This window comes from Strix uralensis, chromosome 14, assembly GCF_047716275.1.
Source record: "Strix uralensis isolate ZFMK-TIS-50842 chromosome 14, bStrUra1, whole genome shotgun sequence".
Lineage (NCBI taxonomy): Eukaryota > Metazoa > Chordata > Aves > Strigiformes > Strigidae > Strix > Strix uralensis.
The window spans coordinates 11,903,782-11,927,013 of record NC_133985.1 but is presented as its reverse complement, the minus strand read 5'-3'; the positions used below and the strand labels follow the sequence as shown (position 1 = coordinate 11,927,013).

At 48.4% G+C, this 23,232-nt stretch overlaps 1 protein-coding gene across 2 annotated transcripts in view; it reads left to right on the top strand.

Annotated features, from left to right (window-relative positions):
• ADRB2 (adrenoceptor beta 2) overlaps positions 1-23,232 on the top strand; it is a 36,663-nt gene that overhangs the window by 6,185 nt on the left and 7,246 nt on the right. The window contains exon 2 of one of the 2 annotated variants that reach the window (XM_074883776.1): positions 1,312-2,267. The exons of the other annotated variant lie outside the window; for it this stretch is intronic. Coding sequence (XP_074739877.1) covers positions 1,312-1,616 — 305 coding nt within the window. The 3' untranslated portion in view covers positions 1,617-2,267. Of the gene's footprint in view, positions 1-1,311; positions 2,268-23,232 lie in introns of those variants that run through there. 2 annotated transcript variants of the gene reach the window in all.

The window sequence follows — 23,232 nt, the reverse complement described above, 5'->3', positions numbered from 1 at the left end:
ATTCTGCTCCCCATTCCTGTCTTCCAGCTCAGGGGGCTGGCTACCCAAAGAACAACTGGTCTTACTATTAAAGACTGAGGCAAAGAAGGCATTAAGTACCTCAGCCTCCTCCTCGTCCTTTGTCACTATGTTTCCCCCAGCATCCAATAAAGGATGGAGATTCTCCTTTGCCCTCCTTTTGTTTCTAATGTATTTATAGAAACATTTTTAATTGTATTTTATGCCAGTAGCCAGATTAAGTTCTATTTGGGCTCTGGCCCCTCTAATTTTGTCCCTGCATAACCTCATGACATCCTTGTAGTCCTCCTGAGTTGCCTGCCCCTTCTTCCAAAGGTCATAAACTCTCCTTTTTTTCCTGAGTTCCAGCCAAAGCTCTCTGTTCAGCCTGGCTGGTCTTCTTCCCCACCGGCTCATCTTTCGGCACATGGGGACAGCCTGCTCCTGCGCCTTTAATTACAATGGTCCTGCTGCCAAGAGTCTCAAACACCCGCACTGGCTAAGGGAAGGGCTTTTGCCCCCTTGCTTTGCCAGTCCTCTGCCTCTGAGTGTTTGTTTTCACTGGTGTGATGAACCCATTTCCCAAGGAGATGGGTTTATGAGCACATTCATTCCTCTGGCAGGAGGGAGGGTGTCCTGTCTTGCATGTTCCTTTCTCTGCTCCCTGTCAGCAGATAGAAAGTACCATCCTTCTAAAAGCAGCAGGGAAGCAAAGGTTTCCTCGCTGACCATGGCAGTGCCTGGCTGTGTCACTGGGCTATGAGGATGGAAGGAGGACCCAGGAAAGGTGCCTGCTGCTCTGCCCACCAGCGCCACCCCAGTCTTCCCCATTCCCACCTGCCTCTGCAGAAGAATCCAGCCCTGGTGAAGCACTTGGGACCTTGGCTGACTCACATCTTTTGCTAACTTGTAAGAGCAGTATCGGTGCTTGCACTTCAGGTTTGCAGTGTGTGTGGTACCCAGGGTGGTTCTTCACGTTCAGATGTGCAAGGGCTGTTTTAAAAAGCCACCTTGGCCTTGGATGTTGTTCTCAGCAGAGAGGTGGTGTGACACCAGGCTCTCTGAGATAAGTGTTTAGCAAGGATTAAGGTTCCTTTCATCACTGTTTTTACACTTGCACTTGGCTTCTTAGGTCAACGAGTAGGACCGCAGCCACTCTTTGGCATCTCCTCCCTGTGCAGCAAAGTGTCTTTAAATGTGAAATCTTGGCTCTTTCTGAGACTTCAACCCAGTAGCCTGAGCATTTCTTTCCCTTGTTATTCTTTTATTGGAGATGTTTTGAAAGTGAACATTAGTCCTAACCTTTCTTCCTAGGGGCAAAGAGAACATTTTGCAATGAACACACATCCTGGGCTGTGAGGACACCGTCATTTGGCAGCTGGGGTAGATACACCCTCTTATTGGAGACATTCCTGCGGAGTGACCAGCTGCACGGGGCACCCGTGGCAACCTGTAGGTGCTTTTTGTCATGTTACAGAGCAGGGCAGCAATATTTCACCCAGCACTGCTTCTTGGGAGATACACTACTGCTGTTCCTCAAGGGCCCAAGCTACAGCTGGTGGCATGAGCAGACCCTGTGGCACAACCGCTCCCTCTTGCACCTTTGGCCGAAGGACTGAGGCTCTTGTTTGTCAGTCGCAGAACAAAGTACAGCCAGCTTGGTCGGTTGGGAGCACAGACACTTCCCTGGGGTCTTAGTGACACAGCCTGGATCTAGACAGAGCAGTGCACACTGGAAACTGGAGTTTACACAGAACTTGGAAGGAGGTTATCTCTCCTGGTAAGTGTTGTAAGAGCAGGACACAACCCTGATTCCCCTGGTGGCAGTGGGTATCTGCTAGAATTGTTGTGTGTAAGGGTGCTGAATCAGAGTATTTCAGGGGACATTGAGCCTTTACAAACTTTCTTTGACATGAAAAAAGTGGATTTGCTTCTCCATGGGTGCAATTTCAGTTTTTCTCCTGTTTTCTCACCCTCCCAATGGCAGGAGCATACAACTGAATTTCCGTGCAATATTACTAGTGCCAGCGAGAGTGGATTGGGAAATATTTACTTGTTTACTGTCCTTGGTAAGGATTTTTTTGCACAAGTGCATATATATTTAGATATATGTATGTATATGTGTGTATATATATCTCCATTATCTATATACAGCAATATATAGATCTGTATATAAACAAGGAAATGTAAAGGTGTTTTGTTGTGCAAGTAGATACATAGCTGAAGATCTGTATGTTCAAAAGTTCGAGTATTTACTGCAGGTCCTATTGATTGACATTGTCTTTAAAGAAAGAGTATTTATGGTATGCTTGTAGTCGAGTGTCCTTGCCTAAAGCTGTTTTGCTGGCTGTATTTCCCTGATACTCTCCAAGACTCTTCCAGTGAATCCTTCAGGGCTCATTAAAGAAAAACAGCACCTGAATAGCCTGGTGCTGGCAGGGAGGCACACAGCCTCCTCGAGTGAACATGAATTTCATTAATTTATCCAGCACTTTGAGCCCTGGAAGCGGTGAGGAAATTGCTGGTGCTCAGCACCTCGCTGTAAAAGGGCTTCTCTGATTTTCACCTCTTATGTCAGGGTTTGCAGACAAAGTGGTTTTTAAATATCCTTCTGCTTTCCTGCCTGTTTGAACTCGAAACAGTGGCAGTCTTGGATGGCTCCTGCTCTCCTGTGGCAGAGCAGGGCTGCTGCAGAAGCACGGACCAGTACAGCTGGGGGCTTTAATCCTCTGTTGCTGGTCACCAGTGCCAGTGTTCCCTGGGACTGGGAGGAAACACAGGTGTCCAGTGCAGAGACTGTTAGAATGGGAAACATGAAACACTACAAAATGTATGCAGGGCTTGTCTCTAAAAGCCCAGTGCTGTCTCTGCTCTCCTCCAGCCCAGAAGCGAGTCCCCGTGCTGGCATTGCAGCAGGAGTGAGTGATGACTCTGCTCCCTCTCAGCTGTCTGAGCAAGGTCTTACCTTGCCCAGGATGAACATTGTACATCTCGGCAGGGCTCCTTAGCCCTGGCTTAGCACAGGGCAAGCACTGTACTGCAGCTTCTCCAGCTGTGCTGGTTTGGAGCTTGGGCTGGAAGAAGGGGTAACGGGTGAACTGTCCTGTGGGAATGAGGGTGACAGGAGCACGGTGTGGTAGGTCTCTGCTGTCTGTCCCAGGTTGCTTTATCTCCTAATTAGGACTGGAAAAGCTTCTAGGGGGGTGTCTTTGGAAAAGTATCATAGTCACCTGGTCTGTTCTCTGTTAACTGTTGCCCAGCCCTGTTGTCCTGGAGCTCTTATTGCTTCAGGTGGGAGTGAAGAAAGACCATGGTTAATGTAAAGTAGGATCCCAGCCCAGCTTGTTGCAATGACAAGTATTTTGCATTCTTTATGCCACTTAAGACCATGATGAAAGTCTTGGCAGTAGAGACCAGTGTGTGTGTGTGTGCCCTGCACGTTTTGAGGCTTCTCCTTTCCAGAAACAACACAGGAGAGTTGTTATGCAGTTTAGACAGGGAGGGATTACACCAGGCACTTCCAGAACACGGCAGATGCCCGAATTATAATAATTTATGGGTTTGTAACTTTGTGCTTTCAAGGGATAGAGAGCCCCAGCTACAAATACAAGCTGTTGCTGACTGCAACGGTCCTGGAGAAGGAATCAGTTAGACCTTTAGCATCTGTGGGGGAAGTCTCAGCTGCCATCCAGCTCTCCCCACCCCCATTAAAACAGAACATTCAGACCAGAGAATATTTCACATCCCATCTTGGAAATGTGCTTGGTCCTAAGAGATGCTTAGACCCCAGACCCTGCTTCTCAGCACTTCTGGTGATTGCCCTGAGGCTCCCAGCAGCCCCTCCTGGGTCTTGTCCTCCAGCCATGCCAAAGGAAAGGCATTAAGAAATCACAGTGGCTGCTGCCAGAGCTACCTGCAGTCTCGCAGACATGACTTCATTGCAGGCGTAGGCAACAGGAGCAATGGCGAGAGGATCTCTCACCAGCCCTAGAGAGTCTGAGTGCAGCTCCCCACTTGCACAAGCTCCTCAGTGGATCGGGGGGGTTCAGGCTCCACCGCTGAGCTCTGCAGCCTCAGCCCAGTCCTGAGAAATGCATAAACAGCAAACGGCCTCTGGGAAGCCCCTGCCAAGTCCTTTCTCCCTCATGTAAATATTTTTTCCTCTTAAGTGTATGTTAGTGTGAAAAATCCCTCCTTAATCTTTTTTTCTCTCTGTCTTGAGAGAAATGAAATGCTTGTTTATCACTCGATGGGGACTGCCCTCATCCTGAAATTTTGCAGCCATCAGCCCAAGCAAGAACCACACTGCCAAAAACATTTCTTACCAGCCCCAAAGCCATACTGCTCTTCCTGCCTCCCAAGTCCACTTGCATCAGATCAAATGATGCCTACCACAATGGGTGCCTGCCAGGACATTTACACTCCTTAGTGGCTGTTGGATGGAGGTCCCATGGGCTGCAGTGTGTGGACAGCAAATTGGTTAGGCAGCCTCGAAGAAGCCTTCAAAACCAGTGCAAAATATCCATGGGGTTGAAGGGTCCCTGCTACAAAGGCTGGAAGTCCCATCCTATTGTGTTGGACTCATGCCTGGAAATATTGTGGCAGTTTTTCCTGAGAAAGACTGGAGCAGAAGCCCTAGGTAAGTTTCTTGATGTCTGGCCCTGGAAGCAAATGGCTCAGTGAGATCAAGTGGAGGCTGTTACCCCTCTCTTACAGCCCTCTGCTTGGGACCTCAGCTAAGGTCTGTGTCTCATGAAAATAAGAAGACTGTTGCTGTTGGTGGTTTCAGAGAGGAAGTGTGTCAGCACGCTAGCCAGCCTCGCACAAGGGAACAACGCTGAGATAAATCCGTATTGGCTTTGACTGTAGGTCTTTTGTAACCCTCATTGTAACCCAGATACTACTGTGATACTCTGCCTCAACATGAGTCTGGCTGAGCGCGGGGCCTTTTTTATAGAGACAAGTTAGGCTCAAAAGCTGGAGTGCAGAGCTGGTGAGTGTGAAGGGCTGTACAAACAGCTTTGTAGCTGAAGAAGATGAGAAAGAAACAGTTCCCTCGTGCTCAGATGAGAAACACCCTTGTAGCAGCCCAGCAATTTGATATGGAGAGATGTTGACTTTCTAGGCTGGGTTTTAGGATGGTTGTAGGGGGATTTGCTGTGCTGGGCCCTGCAAAGCCTTTCCTGCCCCCATGCCTTCCCAGGTGCCTTGCTAGGCTCTGTGTAAGTTAGCCCAGTTCAAGCAGGACCTCTTTCCACTCAGCTTACCATCTATGAAAGACATCTGTGCTGTAAACCATCAGGTCACAGATTTTCTATTGGGATGCATGTTACTCTGTTCCTGTGCTCTTGCTGAGCTGGACTGCAGTGCCAGATGCAGTGGTGTAAGCTGGAAGGTAACCGATGAAATCAGTCATGATAGGGAGTCAGTCAACCATCTGCATGATCTTGAAAGCCTGCTTGTAGCAGGGTCAGTGTCTGATTACAGAGACCTTTGGTGTGGAAGGGGAAGAGAGATGCTTTCATGGTTGGGCTGGAGGGGGTAGGTGTTACTTAGAATGGCAATTTTTTTTTTGTATCACAGACATTAGAGCAGTGTCTTACCCTGAATGGGATTTTGCTTTGCATTGCAATGAGTGCTGGTAGGGACTTGCCTTTCACCAGGACCAGCCCTTTGAAGTGCTGTGGCTCAGAGACACTCCTCCCCTTGTCTTCTTCTGGCAAGCACAGGTTGTCCTCTTCTTCCTTTCAGCTTCATGAAAATGGAGTCATTTGTGAACTTGCCAGGGTTTTGCACAACAGAGATATTAGCACACTGCCTGCCATGGGAGATGGAGCCTTGAGTGATGTCAGTGGTGGTGGAGAGGTAATAAAGGCAAGTCCCACCCAAACCTGGATGTCCTGCTGTCTCCAGTTGAGATACTAATATAGAGATACAGAGTACGAGTATATACAGTTATAGATCTGGAAGTGGGGAAGGCACTAAACTGGGGGTGCGGTCCACAGCTGTTAGAGCTAATTCATGTCCCTTCGGCACAGCAGCTGAGGCAAAGGGGAGCTGTAGCATGGAGACCCATGGGAGGAAAAAGAGAGAGCAGAACCACAGAAAGACATTCTGTGACTCGGAACAAGAAGGCCATTCCTCAGTAACTGCATAGCATGATTTGTTCAGCTCACTTAAAAGCTGGCTGTGTGGTCCCCCGTCCCTCTGGGGCTCCCTGCTGCAGAGAAAGACCCTTCTTAAAAGGGGATCCTCAGGGTACCTATTTATAGCATGGAAACCCCTCCAGAAGAGTCATTCAGCCCTGAATGAACATCTCCCCGTCCCCGGCAGAGTGATGTACAGGCTGTTCCTCCTGCAATCCCAGCCCCTCCTTCTCAGAGACCCAGCTGACATTTGCTAGCAGACTGTAAGGGACAGTTGCAGGCATCTCTCCCTGGCGCGGGAGGTGATGACACACCAGCTGCCACCACGCCGGGCTGGCAGGGGCAGGAGGAGGCAAGGAGAGGGGCAGGGTGCCGGGCTGCTCCGGCCCGGCTGCCCCTTGCTTGGCGGTGGGGGAGAGTCAAGTGAGGGAGGCGAGGGGTGCGTGCTGTTCCCAGAAGGGAAAGGTCAGGGCGCAGAGCTGTGGTGTGATTAGCCTCCGAGCCAGAGCTGGTGGCAGCAGGGCTTGGGGCCAGGGGGGCTGTGATTTCTAGGCATGACTTGTGGATGTTGGCCAGGAGACACAGAAATTAATTGGAGAGGGAGGAAAGGATTGTTGGTCTGAAGTGAAGCATGGGGCTCTGTGGGACAGCTGGCTAGGGGCACAGTCAGCTCCCCCTACCAGTCTGCAAAGCCCCCCTGGACCTTAGGGGGACCCCAAGAGGGAGTGCTTGGGTTTGGTCTCAGGCTGGGCTGTCTCAGTCCAACCCTCTGTGCCGGGGGCATGCCACTGCTGAGCACCACACTTGAACTCACTTGTTTGGCTGCAGGAGAAGATTTCAGTTTGCTACAGTTAGATGGCAGAGCTTTGGGGATTTTCCTTTCTGGTATGATACACCAAGCCAAAGGCTTGTAACCAAGTCAGAATGATTTCAGAGCTATTTTCTTTCTCTGCCTTAGAATTCCCTTTAACACACAAAACTCAGGAGGGGAAAAATGATGATAAAATTGTTTGGACAGGGCCAACTTTTTTAGCATAGGTTTGGACAGTGCAGCTTATTGAGTGACTGTGACTGTAAGGAGGCTTCCATCAACTCTGCCAGTAAAGTCATAAATCCAATACAGACTAGTGATGAAAAACAGAGAAAGGGAAGGACTCAAAGGAGAATGGTTGAAGGGACAGATAGAGGCAACCGAAGAACAGAGGCAAAATGAAACATAGCCCCAGGAGAGTGTAAAAAGATGACAAAGAAACAAATGGAGATAAGAAAAGGGCCCAAGGAAGGACAATGCCTCAAGCACCAGCAGGAAACTCAAGGTGGAAAGCAAGAGGCTGGATCCCATGCGAAAGAGGAGGGAGAGGCTGGAAAGGGATTGCAGAAGGAGAAGAAACAGGGCTGGAAAATGCCGTGACAGCAGGATCTGCATTTCAGTGCAGGCAGCCTGACTGGTGCCTCTTCCCTCCTACGTTAGTAGTTCCATGTCTGCTTTCAGACAATATGAGTCTGATTTAGCAGATCTGGCAGGAGGAGGGCGGCAGGACAAAGAGAGAGGGGACAGTTTCTCAGTGATACAGAAATGCTGGGGAACCGTGGGTGAAAAAGCATGGCCATTAGAGAGGCAATGCATGCACAGTCTGATCCCAGCGACAGGGGAGCTGTCCAAGGCAAGTGGTCAGCCTTATTTACTCTCCCAGAGCAAGGAAGGTGAGTGTTGTTTTATTTTTAAAGGTGGTCTCCTCTGCCTTGTGCCATGCTACGTCCTGCAGTGGGATTCCAGTTTCAGGAGGAGCAGGGGAAAATCAACCCCAACCAAATTAAAAGATTCTGCTTTTATCCGTAAATGGCATCAGATATTTTTGTCTCAAATCTCTGCCTGACAGAGCCAGTGCTGGAAGCACTGGCTTCGCAATCCAGCACCTCAGGAGGATGACCTGGGCAGGGAGCAGGCAGGCGGTGGGGAGGGTCTTGGCACAGGGCAGTGGAGCTATGTTTGAACACAGAGCACACAGTGCCAGGTAGTTTCAGACCTCACCTGACTGAGCCAGGTGGCCGTGCAGTGGGACCACGCCAGGGAACCTGTGATAAACTGGAGCTGGAATTTTTCCACCTGAAGCAGGACAAGCACACGATTCACTGAGAGGGCTAGTGAGAGGTAAAGGGAGGTGCTGTTTGAGAATTGCCTCAGCTGAGCATTTCAGAAGGAAGGCAGGCTGCTCAGCAGACTCTCCTTTCCCTTGTTGCCAATGCCAGTGAAGTGTTTGGTTTCTCCTGGGGATGGGAGATGCTGAAGAAGAGCTGGCTCATTGCAAGCAACTAGTATGCAGGGGAAAGCTCTCTACACCTGCAAACTGCAAGTAAGGATTTAAGTAGCCCAAGTTAGGCGTTCAAATTATGCTGGTGAGCAGAGCATGATGACTACTGATGACAGAGTAAATCAGCTGGGACAGGGCATTCAGACCTAATCAAGGGATGTGGAGGATGTTTCCACTGGACATGAGTGAAAAAGAGGCAACTGATCCTCCTGTTCAGTACAAATCCAACAAATCCTGACCCTGGGTGTCCAACTTGGATGTCACCTTTTTACTCTGCCAGTCTCAGAGCCAGGGATCACAAGATCAAGCCAGTCCCTAGTCATGTCCCATCCTAGCCTGACACTGGAGAAAGCACAGAGCATGTCACACCCGTGCTGTGCTGCTCAGGTATTCTCCCGTGCCAGCCAAAACTTTCAGCAGGCTCATTACAATGACTTTATGGCTCCTTCACACTGCTGGAGTGAAGAGAAAAGCCAGGGATTTTTGTCATGGGAGGAAACTCCTATTGCAAACCTCAGATGCTCCATAAACAGCTGGACTGTTTCTGTCTTTAGTGTTTATTTTCCTTCAATGTAGCAAAAGTGCCACATCTCAACTGACGGGGCACTGCAGAGCAGTCCCGCACCACGGTGGTGTCCCTTCGCAGCGGGAGCGGAGCAGGAGCAGGGCTGTCCCTGGTGCTGTGCTCCTCAGTCCAGCATCACCCGCAGCATCAGACTGTCCTGTGCCTTGGTTTTGGAGGTAGATGTTCCTTCTCTCTATTGCATATTACAGTCTTGATTTCAATATTTCTCTTTCCTGTCTCCCATTCCAGCCAGAGCAAACGCAATGATAGTCATGAGGTGGCCTAAAACTAGCCTTGGGTTACGTAACCCTGCTAGAGCACTGTGTGTGCTCCTTGTATGAGGAGCGGCTGAGGGAACTAGGGGTGTTTAGTCTGGAGAAGAGGAGGCTAAAAGAAGACCTCATCACCCTCTACAACTACCTGAAAGGAGGTTGCAGAGAGCTGGGGATGAGTCTCTTTAGCCAAGTAACAAGCGATAGGACAAGAGGGAATGGTCTCAAGTTGTGCCAGGGAAGGTTTAGACTAAATATTAGGAAGCATTTCTTTACAGAACAGGTTGTTAGGCGTTGGAATGGGCTGACCAGGGCAGTGGTGGAGTCCCCATCCCTGGAGGTGTTTAAGAGTTGGGTTGACATAGTGCTGAGGGATATGGTGGAGTTGGGAACTGTCAATGTTAGGTCAATGGTTGGACTGGATGATCTTCAAGTTCTTTTCCAACCTAGACGATTCTGTGATTCTGTGTGTTGGTGTGGGTGTGTGTGATAGAGAGAGAGGAAGATGACTGTATAAGCCAAATAGCGACAGATGCATTCAGGATCTGACTGTCATTTTGGCTGCATTGGGTTTTATGCAAAACACAGCTCACAAACAGCACAAAATTCTGTGGTTTGGTTTTAAACAAACAAGCAAATGAAGAAAGTTGACATGAAATCATCCTGTGTAGGCATTGCCTTGCCTTGTGTCTGCTTTGGAGTGGTGGCAAGGTGCAAACGCAGAGGCTGTGCCTCTGCACTCCGGCTCTGCAGGCTTTCCCAGCTCCAGAGCTAAGCCATGAGGCCAGTGCCCAGTGTTGTCCCTGAGCCCATGGCTGCTCCCAGCTGCTTTCTTCTGCTTGTGCTTTTGTGCCTGTATCTTACCCTTCTATTGCACAGGACTTGCACCTCTGGCATCCCTGTCTGTGACCCCTCTAACCGGCCCTTCCCTTCCTGCCATTGCAGCTTGGAAAGGGGAAACCTCTCATCCCCTCCTCTCCTCTGTCCTGAGCTGTCTCTGACCTCTGCCAAGACTTTCCCCTCCATCTCCGTGGGGCAGTGGGAGGCCCCCAAGGACCTGTGCTGGCAGAGCTGCCCTGACTGGGAGCAGAGAGCTGCACATCACACTCACTTGCTGGGATCACCATGGGAGCTCACATGGAGCTGGGGAGCCAGGAGCTGGCAGCTGCTGGTCCAAACAGTGGCTGCAGAGGGAAATCTTGGCACAGGAGCTGTGGTTTGCCAACATGATGCCTACTTGAGAGCCTGCATGAGTGGCGGACCAGAATACATTACCTTTCCTGTGCTGGCAATGAGCTTTGCCCCCTGCATCCGAGCATAAAACCTCTGAGCACAGAAGCAGTCTTTGCTGTTGGTGAAATGCCTCTCAAAACTCTCCTGACATGTGAGGAAGGTTTCTTCCATCCAAGCAGGTGCTCTGATGGTGGTAAGGGTACAGACCCAGTTTCAGCCATACAGGCAGGGCAAAGAGCCATCTCCAGCAGCCTGCTGTGGCTCTTTAGCTCTGCTCAGGGCTGCAGAGAAAAAAAAACCTCTGGAGGTTTCAGACTCAGGCACTCCTGTCAGGCACCATGGCACCCACACAACCCTGTATGTTGTATAGGAATGAAGTGAAGCTCACAGGGCTTCATCCAGCACCCAGGAGCCCAAGGCTGTCATTTCATGGTGAAACGTTTCCCCGCAGTCTTCTGCTGGAGTCAAGTGAAAATGAGGCAATCTCTCCTTGCATTTTTTAAAGAAAGATCTCCTACGGATGGGATGAAATGCTTGTGAGCATCCCCCAAAGTGTCACAAATCAAACTGCCAAGAAAAGAGTCTCTGCCAAATGCATTGCTTTTTTTGAATAAAAGCCATAGCTAGGGAGAGAAGCATCTTGTTTTGGAAATTGGGACAGACATGCTTGGGCTGTGCCTGCTTGTTCTTTGGTTGGCATTAGCTGGGGTTTTTAACTTACAGTGTCCATGAGTTCTGAAAGACTTAGAAGGTGGCTTAAAAAAAAAGCATTTTTTAATGTGTTTTCTATTAGGAGCCTCCAACTGTAGATAGAGATGCCCAGAGAAAACCAGTGATGGACAACAGTTGAAAACAGCCTGATGTCCATACACCATCTTTGTTTCCCTTATTTTCCATCCCTCCCCTTCTGGAGCTGAAGCATTTGAATCCTGCAACCAGGTTCTTTCCTGAAGCATCTTTTCCCCCCTCTTCCTTGTAGAAGACACCAAGACAAACCCATGCATTTGGAAAGTCCCCTCCCAATTCTTGGCACAGGGCAGGATTATATAAAGCAATAATTGATGATTTCCCCTCAGCCCCCAGGTTCCTTCCTGAGTTGTTGAATCTTTGTGTAGAGCAACGATTTCCTCTAAAATGAACAGCAAGCTCGCTTCCTTCTCGGAGGCTGCTCTGCTGCCTGCCAAGGCACGATTAGGGAGGGTGTGGAGCAGGTGTTTCTGTCATTCTGCAGGCACGCTTGCCTTTGCAGTGAGCGTGTCTGACAGGTATGGAGACGAATCAGGAAAGCCATCTCCCTGCCCCAGTGTGGTGATGGCCTTGGTGATAAGTGGGAGATGCAGCTGTGAGGTGCGAGTGGGGAGACTTGGTTTTCCCACGAGGAGAGCTGTGGGAAGGGGTTGGGTACCTGGCTGGCACCAGGGATGCTGCCTGGGCTTTGGCATCAGCATCGCTCCCAGAAGTGTTGTTGCTCTTAGTTTGCTTTTTATTTATTACCTTGGGGTGTCTTCACAGTGCAAGACATGTCAGCCAGCAGCTGTGGTTTGGAAGGGACAGGTCAGCGTAGCTCACCTCTCCTGGTATGTCCATCATGCACACTTGTCAGCGTGGCGAACGGGCCTGCCTTGCTGCAGCCATGCTATTTCCAGTGCCTGTGGTAAGAGGAGCGGGTGCCACGTGGCTAGCATCAACGCTGCTTTGCTGAGATGGTTTTGCCATGAGCAGAGGGGCCCCAAGGACAGGCAGACCTCCTGCGGGGAGGTGGGAGCCCAGCAGGACTGGGACCCATGCAGGACCCTGGCTATATTAAGGGTGTAAACCTATCCATGGTCTAGATCCGGGCTGGAGATGTCCTGCTGTGCAAGGTGCCCTTGGAGTGACATGGAGACACCTCCAGCCTTCAGTGTCTGTAGCTGTTCCCTGAAAAGTAATCTGGGTTATATTGCCACTGCGTAGAGACTCTGCTGTTACTGAAACACGTGCAACTTGGTAGTGCCAGAATGTTTGTTCAGGCTTTGTACATAATTCCTCAAGACCTCAATCCTCTCTGAAGCACAAAAGCTTTTATGTGAGGTGCTTGTTGAGTCACAGGAAGAAATATGGCATTAAAGTATCACTTTGTTCCGAAGTAACAAACATCTACGATGCAGGACCCAGATTAGAAACCGAGAGCGCTGAGGTCTGTGCTCCGCTGCCGTGACTCATTTCACATCTCCGTGCCTCGGCACACTTGCCTGCAAAATGGAGCCTGCCAGGCGTGTGGTGCCTGGAAGGGCAGTGTCTCTGCAAGTGATGTCCAGGAGTTTGGAGACAAGATGCTTCACAACTGTCAGATATTGTAATTTCTTGGCTATCGCAGCAGGAATCTGAACCTCAGCCTGATCCAGTTTCACTTAACAATTAAACCTTTTTGTTACTTTGCCAGAGCTCATCTAGGGTATGGTGAGGTTGTCTGTAAGATAACTGCCACTAGGTCATTATGCCACCGAAAGGGTGAGGGACCGGGGCTAGATCGCCAGAGGATAAACCCCTTTGCACCAAGAGGGCAACCCTTGCATAGTAGCAGTAGAAAGCCATTTTGTGTTATATTTATCAGTCAGTCTTGAGTCATCCTGCCTAATCTAAAAGTTACTCCAATCCCTGTGAAAGCTTCATGTTTTCATTAACCCTAAGTACAAGTTAACTTTCCTTCTTTCAGCTGATGACAAAAAAGGTTGTGTTTGCAGATGACTTTCTTCCATCCCCTCTGCTTCTTTCATGATTCATGCAGGGATGCCGCATTCCTCTGTCAGTGATACAAGAAGCCAGGCTAAAGAGGCAATTGCATCATGAACATCAATGCAAACCGGGCCAGAGAAGTCAGAGGATGCTAATGGGTGTTTTTCTGTACACATGCTAATTATAGCATCACCAAAGCCAGGTCCAAGCTAGGACTTTGCCTGAGGAAACCCCCAGTGATTTTAGCCAGGAGTTCCAATTGCTGTTTGTTACAAGTAAATGACTAACAGAAACTAGACCTGTTAGGTCATCTTGTGCATTTCTGGAGGATTCCTCCGCTATAGTGTAAACATAGGGATGGTTATATTGTGCTCAGAAGTCACCCTAAAGTTTTTCAAGCTGTGTTTGTCCTGTGCAGGATGATGGGGTGCCCACCTCTTCACTGGGCAGGAGAATCTGGGACACCCCAGAGGCACACCATTTCCTATGTCTGTATCTCCTCTGTTTTACCCCTTTGCTCACAGTTATTCTGTTTTGACCCTTCCTCCTGAGCTCTCTGTTCAAGGAGGGCAGCAGAGCCATGCCAGGGCCCTGCCTGCACTGCTTGTCCTGTGCCTGTGCCATGCTTCTCACCGCAGGCATCCTCCTCTCCATCCACAGCTCCTGCAAAGGATGGCGATGAAAATAACAAGCACTGTATTGATAATAATAGAGACAATTTAGAGATGAGCTGCTGAGTGATTAAAGGGCTGGCTGGACTGGTTTTTGAGGCGAGAATAATAGAGCTGAATATATGGGTGCATCTCACCCGCTCCACCTTTTGTCTTCCTTACATGGAAGTTGTTAACATTTGACTTCCAGTAATTTATGAAAAGCTGTTACGATTTCCACACAGACTGCCGCAGGATTGATTTCTGTGCCACAGAAACCACTCTTTCATTGCACATCACAGGTTCTTTACTGGCCATTTTATCACATTGTTGGAAACTCCTGTGATCCTGAACGCTGCTCTGTCGTCTTGCCATGGCAGTGAGCCCTTGTATCTCAGGGTCGAACGTGGAAGAATCAGATGACGTTACACAGCTGCTGGTCACTCTCCAATAAGAAGTTGGAGGCCTTCGGATTTCAATGCTGTCATAACTATGCAACTGATTTAAAATATAATAAACTCGAAAGCTCTTCCATATCAGACCATCAGAGGGCTGTAGATGAGCTGCTTGAACCCCTCGTAAATACCAGGGCTGTCATTCCTGCAGATGGACCGTCCATTTTTAAATGGGGTTTCAGGTTACAGCTAGGCTCCACAGCACAGCCTGCGATTACTGCAAGGTCATGATGTTGTGAGATAAGATTTGGCCCTTCCTTGAAGAGCAGGGAAATTACAGTAAATAAATCACTGAAATGAGAACCCGGTGTAACCTTTAATTTTCTGCCCCTGCCATTTTTGCATGTTCCTGGAGAGGTTTTGCTGTGCTTTTCCTCTCCTTTAGTTAACTTCTGCAAGGGTTGTCTCACTTCCAGCCCCCTTTCTGGGGGACAGAAGGACAGGTCTTGCTGTTATGTTATGTGCAACTGAGATTTGCACCGGAAAGCCTGGGTTAGGTGATCCCAGCCTCCCTGGCTGAAAACAGCCGAAGACAGGTGTAGCTGTTGATGAAGGAGGGCAAGGGCAGGGGCACTGGAGGAAGGGGTGCATCCCATCAAGTGCAGCAGGTCACCATGACTGAAACCATGAGATCATCAACAAGCCGAGCTCCACCTCACAGGGAAGTCTTTTTATATCTCCATGGCAGATGCCAACCATTTGCTCACTCCCTGAAGAAGGTGCTTGCCAGAGAGCAAAGCAGTAAAGTCCCTGAGGGCTGCTGTGGTGCAATCACCACCTCGAAGCTGGGCTCTGGGAAAACAGGCCTTTTTGCTGTGGTTGTATTTACCCAGGTGTGATGCCTGCTCCACCCATGGATTCCTGGCCATTGCCTTCATGCTGTTTGCGCTGCAGAACTGGGTTGCTGCCCGATGCAGGGTTGTGTTGTGTCTGCCTGTGATACCATCAGCTGCGTGCAGCATCTCGGTGAGCCAGCTGCTCTTGGGTGACTGTTGCTTTGCTTTGATGAAGGAAACCAAAGTGTAGTGTGAACTGGGCCGTGGTAAGGCTGAACATTTTCTGCACAGGTTTAGCCACGTAAACCCTGGGAGTATTTATCAGCCCTGGCACAAACCTTTCTGTTTCACCCTTTGATATAGGTGAGCAGGATAAGGGAAAAAGAATCGGACTCACTCTCATCAAGTAACATCTACTCATCTATGAGTGAATGATTACCCAAGGCAATTTTTAAGCTCCAGAGCTGCTTTTGAAAAAGTTACTGGAGATCTGTTGCACAAGATAGAAATAGAGGATGGCCAGGGCTCAGTCTCTCTCCCTGCCCACACAGTTATGTGTTTCTAATACGGTTATCACCAATTTAATGGGATGATAGAGCTGCAGGACTTCCAAAGAGCAGTGTCCTCCAAACACCAATGACATAACCATGATTGCAGATAATTGCCACTCACACTCTCCTTCAAGTTGTTTGTGTGACTCCAGCATACACAAGGTGAAATGAATGTGTTTGCTCTTAGGTTATTCTTGTGTGAGGTGAAAAATAGGTTTGTTCTTTATTAGGTTAAATACTGTGAGGAGGGGATGGGAAGGAGTGCCGATAGCTGCTGTATGCTGAAGCTGTGTTATGTGGACAGTTCAGAAACAGTCTATGGGGAGAATGTCTGAGGGGCATAACATGCTGCCCAGTCTTTGAAATAAGACTTTCTGCTTGTTCTTAGGTGGGACACAGTGTCATGCGGGGACCCACCTGCCTCAGGTCTGGTTTCAGTGCTGTGCTCTGCAGTTCTGCACGGCTCTGCCACATTCAGCATCCTTTTCTGATGTCTAGCTGCTCCCTGGCTGTCAAGAGCAGGACACTTGCATTGTTGCTCAGGAGTCTCCAGCCTTTCTTTAGCCTTAGGAAAGAGAGATGAGAAACTGCTGTTGTGGAGAAAACAGGCTGAGAGCCCCCAGCATGGGGGAGAGCTGCTTTATGCTGTACCCCATGCAGGTTAGGTATGTGTGCAGGGAGGATGCCAGCTGAGGGAGGGTTAATGCCACCTCCACCTTCCCTAGAGCCTCCTGTGTCCTGCTGTGTCCTGGGAGGCAGTCACTGTGCAGCACGGCTATGGAGAAAGGGCTGTGGAGAAAGGGCTGTGACAGGGGTGGCCATGCTGTTTGCACTGCTTTTGTGTTATTTACGTACTCTGTCAGAGTCACTGCTGCCACCAGAGGGGAAGGACTTGCTGTCTCCAGATGGTTTCTTTGTGCTGAATCACTTACATTTACGTAACTGCCTTTCCCCAAATGTTAGCAAACTGTACAGGCCCTCAAAGCCTGCCTTATGAAAACTTCAAAAACTTGTGGCTTTTCTTCTCCCTCTTTCATTTGCTTTCCTCTGTTCTCTTTGCCTGCTCCCTTCCAAGCTGTTAACGTTCGTGTCAGCATCAAGTGTTCGAGCTGCCATCAACTATCCCAAGGGGCACCAGCATATCTCTTAATTCCCAATGGCAGCAGCAATACCTTGCCAGGTCAAATGTTGTCAAAATTTAAGGCTCTGAAAAAGAAACCCTGACCTTTATGAGCCCTGTAACCACTCCTGAGAAGACAGAACGCTTCCTGCCCTGCTGCAGCACTAACATTTCACCAGTTTCTCTTTCTACTTTGATTCCCATTCATCAGAGAAGCTTCCCTTTCACCCTGTGCACCTGCTGCAGTCTGGCTAAAAGCCACCCTGAGCCCCTGAACAAACCCAATCTGTCCTGGGCAGACCCTGAAATATTTCCACATCTCTGGGTGTGGTTCCCCCTCCAGCAGGAGGACAGTAGCAGACAGAAACTGGTGACTACTTCCTTCCCAAGTGGTGATGCTTAAAAATACATCACTAAAGTCATATTTAGGACCAGCTGCTTTTGAGCTGTCCCACGGCCTGTATCCTCTTGCCGAATACAAATTTATGTAACACGATGGAGTGATTTGAAATTGCAAGAACTGAATCTCTCCCATAATTACCTCTCACAGGCAGCTGCTGCCCTGTTCCTTGTCCTCTTTGCCATGTCCCAATCTCAAGAAGTCAAGCAGGTGGATAATACACAGTTTTGAAGAATAAGTTCTAAAGGAAAGGAAGGGATTTATTTCAATAAAGAATCTTATTTGTGGGTGAAATGGCATCCGCTATGTCTCTGAGAGTCTAAACTAGTAACAACATTACCTCATTAATCATGTTAGTCATAAACTAACATTAGTGTTAGCTCACACATTCATCAGGGGATGTCAGAGTGCAGAGAGTTGTCTGAAGACTGTAGATTTGGAAACCACATTTATATCACTAGTGGCTCTGGCTTGCTAAGCGACCTTGGTCAGATCATAGCCACTTATCTGCTGGGTCGGAGAGATAATGCTTCTTTCCTAACTGCTTCGAGATCAGCAGATGAAACACACCATTTTGAAAATGAGGGAAATAAATACTTTTGTGTTGACGTAAGCAGGCAAATAAATGCCTTCCCTTCCTCCTTCCTCCCAGCCGCCAGCAGGACCACGCTCCGACACCAGCCACCAGCTGCACACTGTGGTGCTGGGGGCTGCAGGCAGGAGCCTCCTTCCTTCTCGGAGAGGGTCACAAGAGCCATTTCCTCCATGTGGCCTCACTTCAGACCCTTTCTGGCATCACGTGGGGTCAGCAGCCAATGCACATCACGCTCTGGCTTTAATTGAGGAAGGAGAAGAGCAGTCTGGAGGTGGGCTGGGTGGCAGGAGCATTGGACGTGGATGGACACAAACCACTCGTCTCCTTCCCTGGCAAGGCTCCACCAGGCTCCACTCCTTCCCAGCAGGAAAGGAAACCCCAGCAGCCACCAGTTTCCGTCTTATGGAGTGGACTGTGGCAGCTCAGCAGGGTGCAGCAATTATTAAGTGTGGTGAAAGTGTCTCATTCAGTCTCCCTGCACCCTGCCTAGCCCCTGGGGCTAGAGTGGGGTTCGTAGGCTGCCTGAGGATAAGGGACTTGGTTGTAAACCATTTCCCACATCCGAGGCCATTCCACTTGTGCCCTTGGGATCAGAGATCATCCCCACTGGAGCCTTGCATGGGAACGGCGTCTGCGAGAGAGGCAGCCGCAGAGCTGCACGTGACAGACGAAGGGAGGACGTCCTCTGTGTCTCTCACTCTCTTGTTGCCTCTTCCCTCCAGGAAGAGTCTCAAGGGAACCACAGCAGTGTCACAAAATCTCACAGCAAAGCACAAATGGGGATCTTAAGCCTCTGTGTTTCCAAAGGGAGAGATGGTAATGCCCAATTTCACCTGGCATGAATGCCATCTGTGTCCCTGTCCCTTATTCAAGGCTGATAATCATCATGGAAATGCTTGGTTCAAGGAGGCAGAATTTAGGTTAGAACAATCTGGGTAGCTGTGACTGTCAGTTATGGGTGTATGCATGTAGGAAATGCACCAAATTCCTCTAAAAATGTGATTCTGTGCTCTGACCAACCATGGGACAGCTGGTTTGGATGTTTGCCAGTGAATCGGAAGCAGAGATCTGGACCTTCTTTCCCATTCCCTTAACTCCAGCCAGATTGCTGGTGGTGGATTGGGTCTCTGAATCTGACTCAGTCCCCCTTTACTAGCAATGATATGCTGGGCATGGGAAAAGCTCACTCTTCCCGCTTTATTCAGTAAAAAGGAAGCCTTTTACAGGGAAAAGAAGCAGTTTTGCTTGTTACCTGTTGGACCCTTGCACCAATACAGCATGGAGGTAGCCTTGAGGGACGCTGCGATGGCTTCATGCAGCTTTGAGGAACACTGTGATGACTTCATGATGGCTTCTGTTAAGCCACCTGACCTTGACAGCATTAATCCTAATTCCCTGTGTTTGCTCTTTCAAGTCAGACCTTTAAGAACAATTTAGGACTGGAGCATTGTGGTGGCTGCTGCCAAGTCATGGAGTCCCTCAACAGAGCTGAGAAGGATCCTCTCATATAAGCATCTCCCCATGTCACAAGGCAGTATGGAGAGCATAACCCTGCTTTTTGTGGTAGAAAACAAAACCCTGGCTGAGCGCTCCATGCGTTACCAGAGAGCTGCCCCATGACACTACTGGACTTTCTAAAACAAAAATTATTTTGCATTTTCTGCTGACCCTAGGTTATTTTGCATAAAACAATTAAGCAGACCACCCAAAATCCATTTACAGGATTTCCCAGAAATCCTTGGAGCATTTGAAGCAGTTGGAGGAAATCAAGAGTTCAGACCTGAATTCCACAAGTGATGACGCTAAGTCTGGAGAAGGATTTTCATTGCTTGAGGCCAAATGTCCACAGATGTTTATTTTTCAAAATGCAGGACTTTTTTTTAGTGTGAAGCCCCTCCAGGCGTTGACAGGCAAGCACTAAATAACCTGCTGTTATGCCACTTCTGTCACGTTTGTCAGATCCCTGGCCCTTTCTCATACAGAGGACCATTAGCTGGGTTTAATGTCTGTCATAATGGCCCTTAAATTTGGTTGTCCTGATGATGGTTCACCTCTGTCTCCTGGAGCTGGCAGCCTGTCACTTCAAATAGTCCTGGGCCAGAATGATACCTACAGAGCCTTGGGGAACAACTTGACCATAAGAGGGATCCAACCTCATCAAACCTGAGAAACAACCCTGCCATGCTCTCTCATCAGAGCGTCGGCTGCTTTCAGCTTAGCAGCTTCCATCAAAGGCTGATTCTTTTGGTTGTTTATTTGCAAGTAGCCTACACAGCAACAAATCATAGTGTAGCAGGAAAATGTAGAACTTCTGAATTAATGGGGAAAAACACAGTTGTAAAGAAGTTGGTGGTGGTTCTCTACTTGAGCTGGTAGTGCCCACGTCACCAGCAGCTTGCCACTCAAATGCCAGTGACACTTAACTGAAGGGTCCTCACTGTTGTGAGTAGTTTTGACAGCCCTGCAAGTAGCAAAGACTACCTCCACCACACACAGGGAGGAAAAATCATTATTTGCCAAAAAACATAAAACCCCAGAAAAACATTACACAAGGCTCCCAACTCTCCCACACTCAAGACCTCCTGCTGGGAGATTGCAGGATTTTACAGTTTGATTTAATAGTTTCACAGAGAATTGTTGCTCTGTTGGGAACCACCTTCAATCTGTTCAATGATTACAGAAGTCAAAGCAAACAATGTCCTTCCCAATTTCCAAAAATTAAAAAAAAAGAAAGAAACAACCCCCTCAGAAAAGCTGGGGCAAGTAAACGAGAGAGAAATAAGATAACCCAGCTTTTAAAAGCCTGTTGCTTTGCAGCTGTTCACATTCTGGCTACTTTCCAGAGTTACTTTGATGATCCTCTGCCAGGAAAAAAAGAAGTCCTTCAAACCTAGAATTTGATGAGGACATTATTTCTCATCAAAGTAAATGAAGATCCAGATTTGGGATTTAGTGACGGGACTGCCATCTGCATCAGTTTAAGAGACAGTGATCTTCACCAAGACCCTGGCAGATTTGAGTGATATCCTAGTGGTGGGAGATCTGTGTTCTGCAACTGCTGATAAGGGACAAAGAGCACTTAGGTCTTCAGAGAAGCTTGATTCCACAACCAACAAGTGGAGATGTGAAGTTAAATCGGTGCCTGGCTAGTGGGGAGCAAGCTGTGCTAAGAACTGACGCTAACTGGGAAGTTGTGTCAAAGTTTGGCTTTGTTGCATTAGCTGCTGGATCCCTGTCATAGGACAGCTCATGGGAAAGAAGTATAAAAGAAGTACAAACTGTTGCAGGGGAGAATGACAGGGAAGAAATACTACCGCTGAGCTGATGGATGCATTATAAAGTGTTGAGAGGCACTGCCAGGCATTCCCAAGGCTGTGACTTGTACCTAGGAGTCATGGATGAACTCTGTGGAGGAAAGATGCTGTATCAGAGCCCGGCAACAAAACAAGCAGCATCACCATGTGTCACCCAGAACATCACCTCATACAGCCAAGTACAGAGATGCCCTAAAGCACAGGTTTGGATTACAGGAAACTAAAAGGTCGGGGATGTAATTTTTTTCCTTTCTTAAGTAAGTATGGTCATAAAGTAGCCTAACTCTGGGATTGGTACACTCTGGGGTTCCTTGTGCACCTCTTACACCTCAGCTTCTTATCACACATTAACTAGTTCTTCTTTTATCTTGATCTGTGAAGAAGCAACTGACGGTTCATTTCATGTTTTTGTACCCTAGGTTCCTTTTCACACCCTGCACTTTTAACATATGGTATTTAAAGGTTATAGGAAGAATTGTTGGCAAATGGTAGATGACAGGTTGCTGAAACATGATAAAATAGGAAGAGTTTCCAGTGAGAGACTGAAGAGGCAGGAAAGGAAAGAGCGGAGAATCTGAGCCAATCTTTACTAGGTTGGAAGACCCCCCTTTAGATGCAGAGACTGTGCAATGCAAGGCTGACAGTCTTTGCCTGGCGTGCAGGAAGGCTGTAGCGTGAAACCCCATTTTGCTCTGCCCTCACTTCACCCTGAATCCAGTTGATGCTTCCAGGAAGAGCTGCTCAGCTGCCTTGCAGATAGCTACATTAGTCTGAAGGACTGGACTCCTAGAGGAGCCCATTTCTCTGGATGACTAGCTCAGATGGAGATTTCCACAGTGTACATGTCTCAAATTAAGTGAAGTAATCTTCTAAGATTTACAAAACCACTTAGCAAACCACTAAGAGAATCTACAGCCAATCTACAGCCTAGGGCCAGGGAGGGAAATTTTTCCCTCTTCATCCATTTCTTGACCCCTTGGGAAATGTCCCTTAGGGGGAATTTCAAAGTCCTACTGTGACTATGTGGGCAATAGTTGATTCCCACTGATTGAAAAGGTCATTTTTACTTTCTCATCAGATCTTCACCCTGCAGAATGGATGCCCTTGGCCTGGGGTGTGTTATGACTAATGACCAGAATTGATTTCATCATTAGTCTTTCACCTCTTCTAGGAATGTACTGAAACAAAATAAGAGAAGGTAAATCAGTGATACCCAGTGGGTTACGTAGTTAGCAAGATGAATGTATGTGGCCTGTCTCCACACATCCCTTGCTCCGTGGGATGCAGGTGGTCCATCCCTCTCATTGTGTTTGTCTGGTGAGCAAATCCAAGCTTCCCACCGGTGAAGAGGCACTGGTCAAGAACAGAGGCTACAAGGTTTCTTCAGCTGACTTCTGTTTTGAATATTATGTTTTGACTTGTGAACCCTGAGGAATTCAGCTCTCAGGGCAGAGGAAATGTTGGAAGGGGTCAGGCGAGCTGTGCTCCCTCTGTGTTACTCGGAGCAGCAAATAGCACACGTTCCAGGGCGACATCTGATTTTCTGCTTTTACGAGGCAGATGTTTAGGATAAGTGATCTGCTGTTTATTTTAATTGCCATCTTCCAAACCTCTTTCCTACGTGCGCGCACACATTCGGAGACCATAAATAAGGATTCTTCAGATTATGCCGTTATTTGGGTAGCTAGCCCTGTCTTCCATCAGTGCCTGGACGGGGCTGTGTGCTGCAAACCCAGTTCCCCTTGCACATCAGTTTTACAGTGGTGTAAATGAATTAGATCTAATTCCTTTCTCAATGACACTAGCATAAATCTGAAATAGCTCCACTGACGTCAGTGCCATAATGGCAGTATAAAAGAAATTTGGACTCCCTTGACTTCAGAATGTCGCTGCTGATTTACACCAGAACAAGAGAAAAAGTAGTTGGGCTCAGCATGTCCTAGCACTGTTACTGAACAGCAGGCCAGGGTTTGCTCTGGGATGCAGTGGTGACGATGGAGAGAACTCCATGGATTTCAGTGGCATTAAGTTGATGGAAATGAGTTGTACCATTACCACAGTTTGTGTCTCAAAGAGCTCCATGTAGTAGGTCATCAATGAAAAGAAAGGATAAACCAATGCTCCTGTGTAA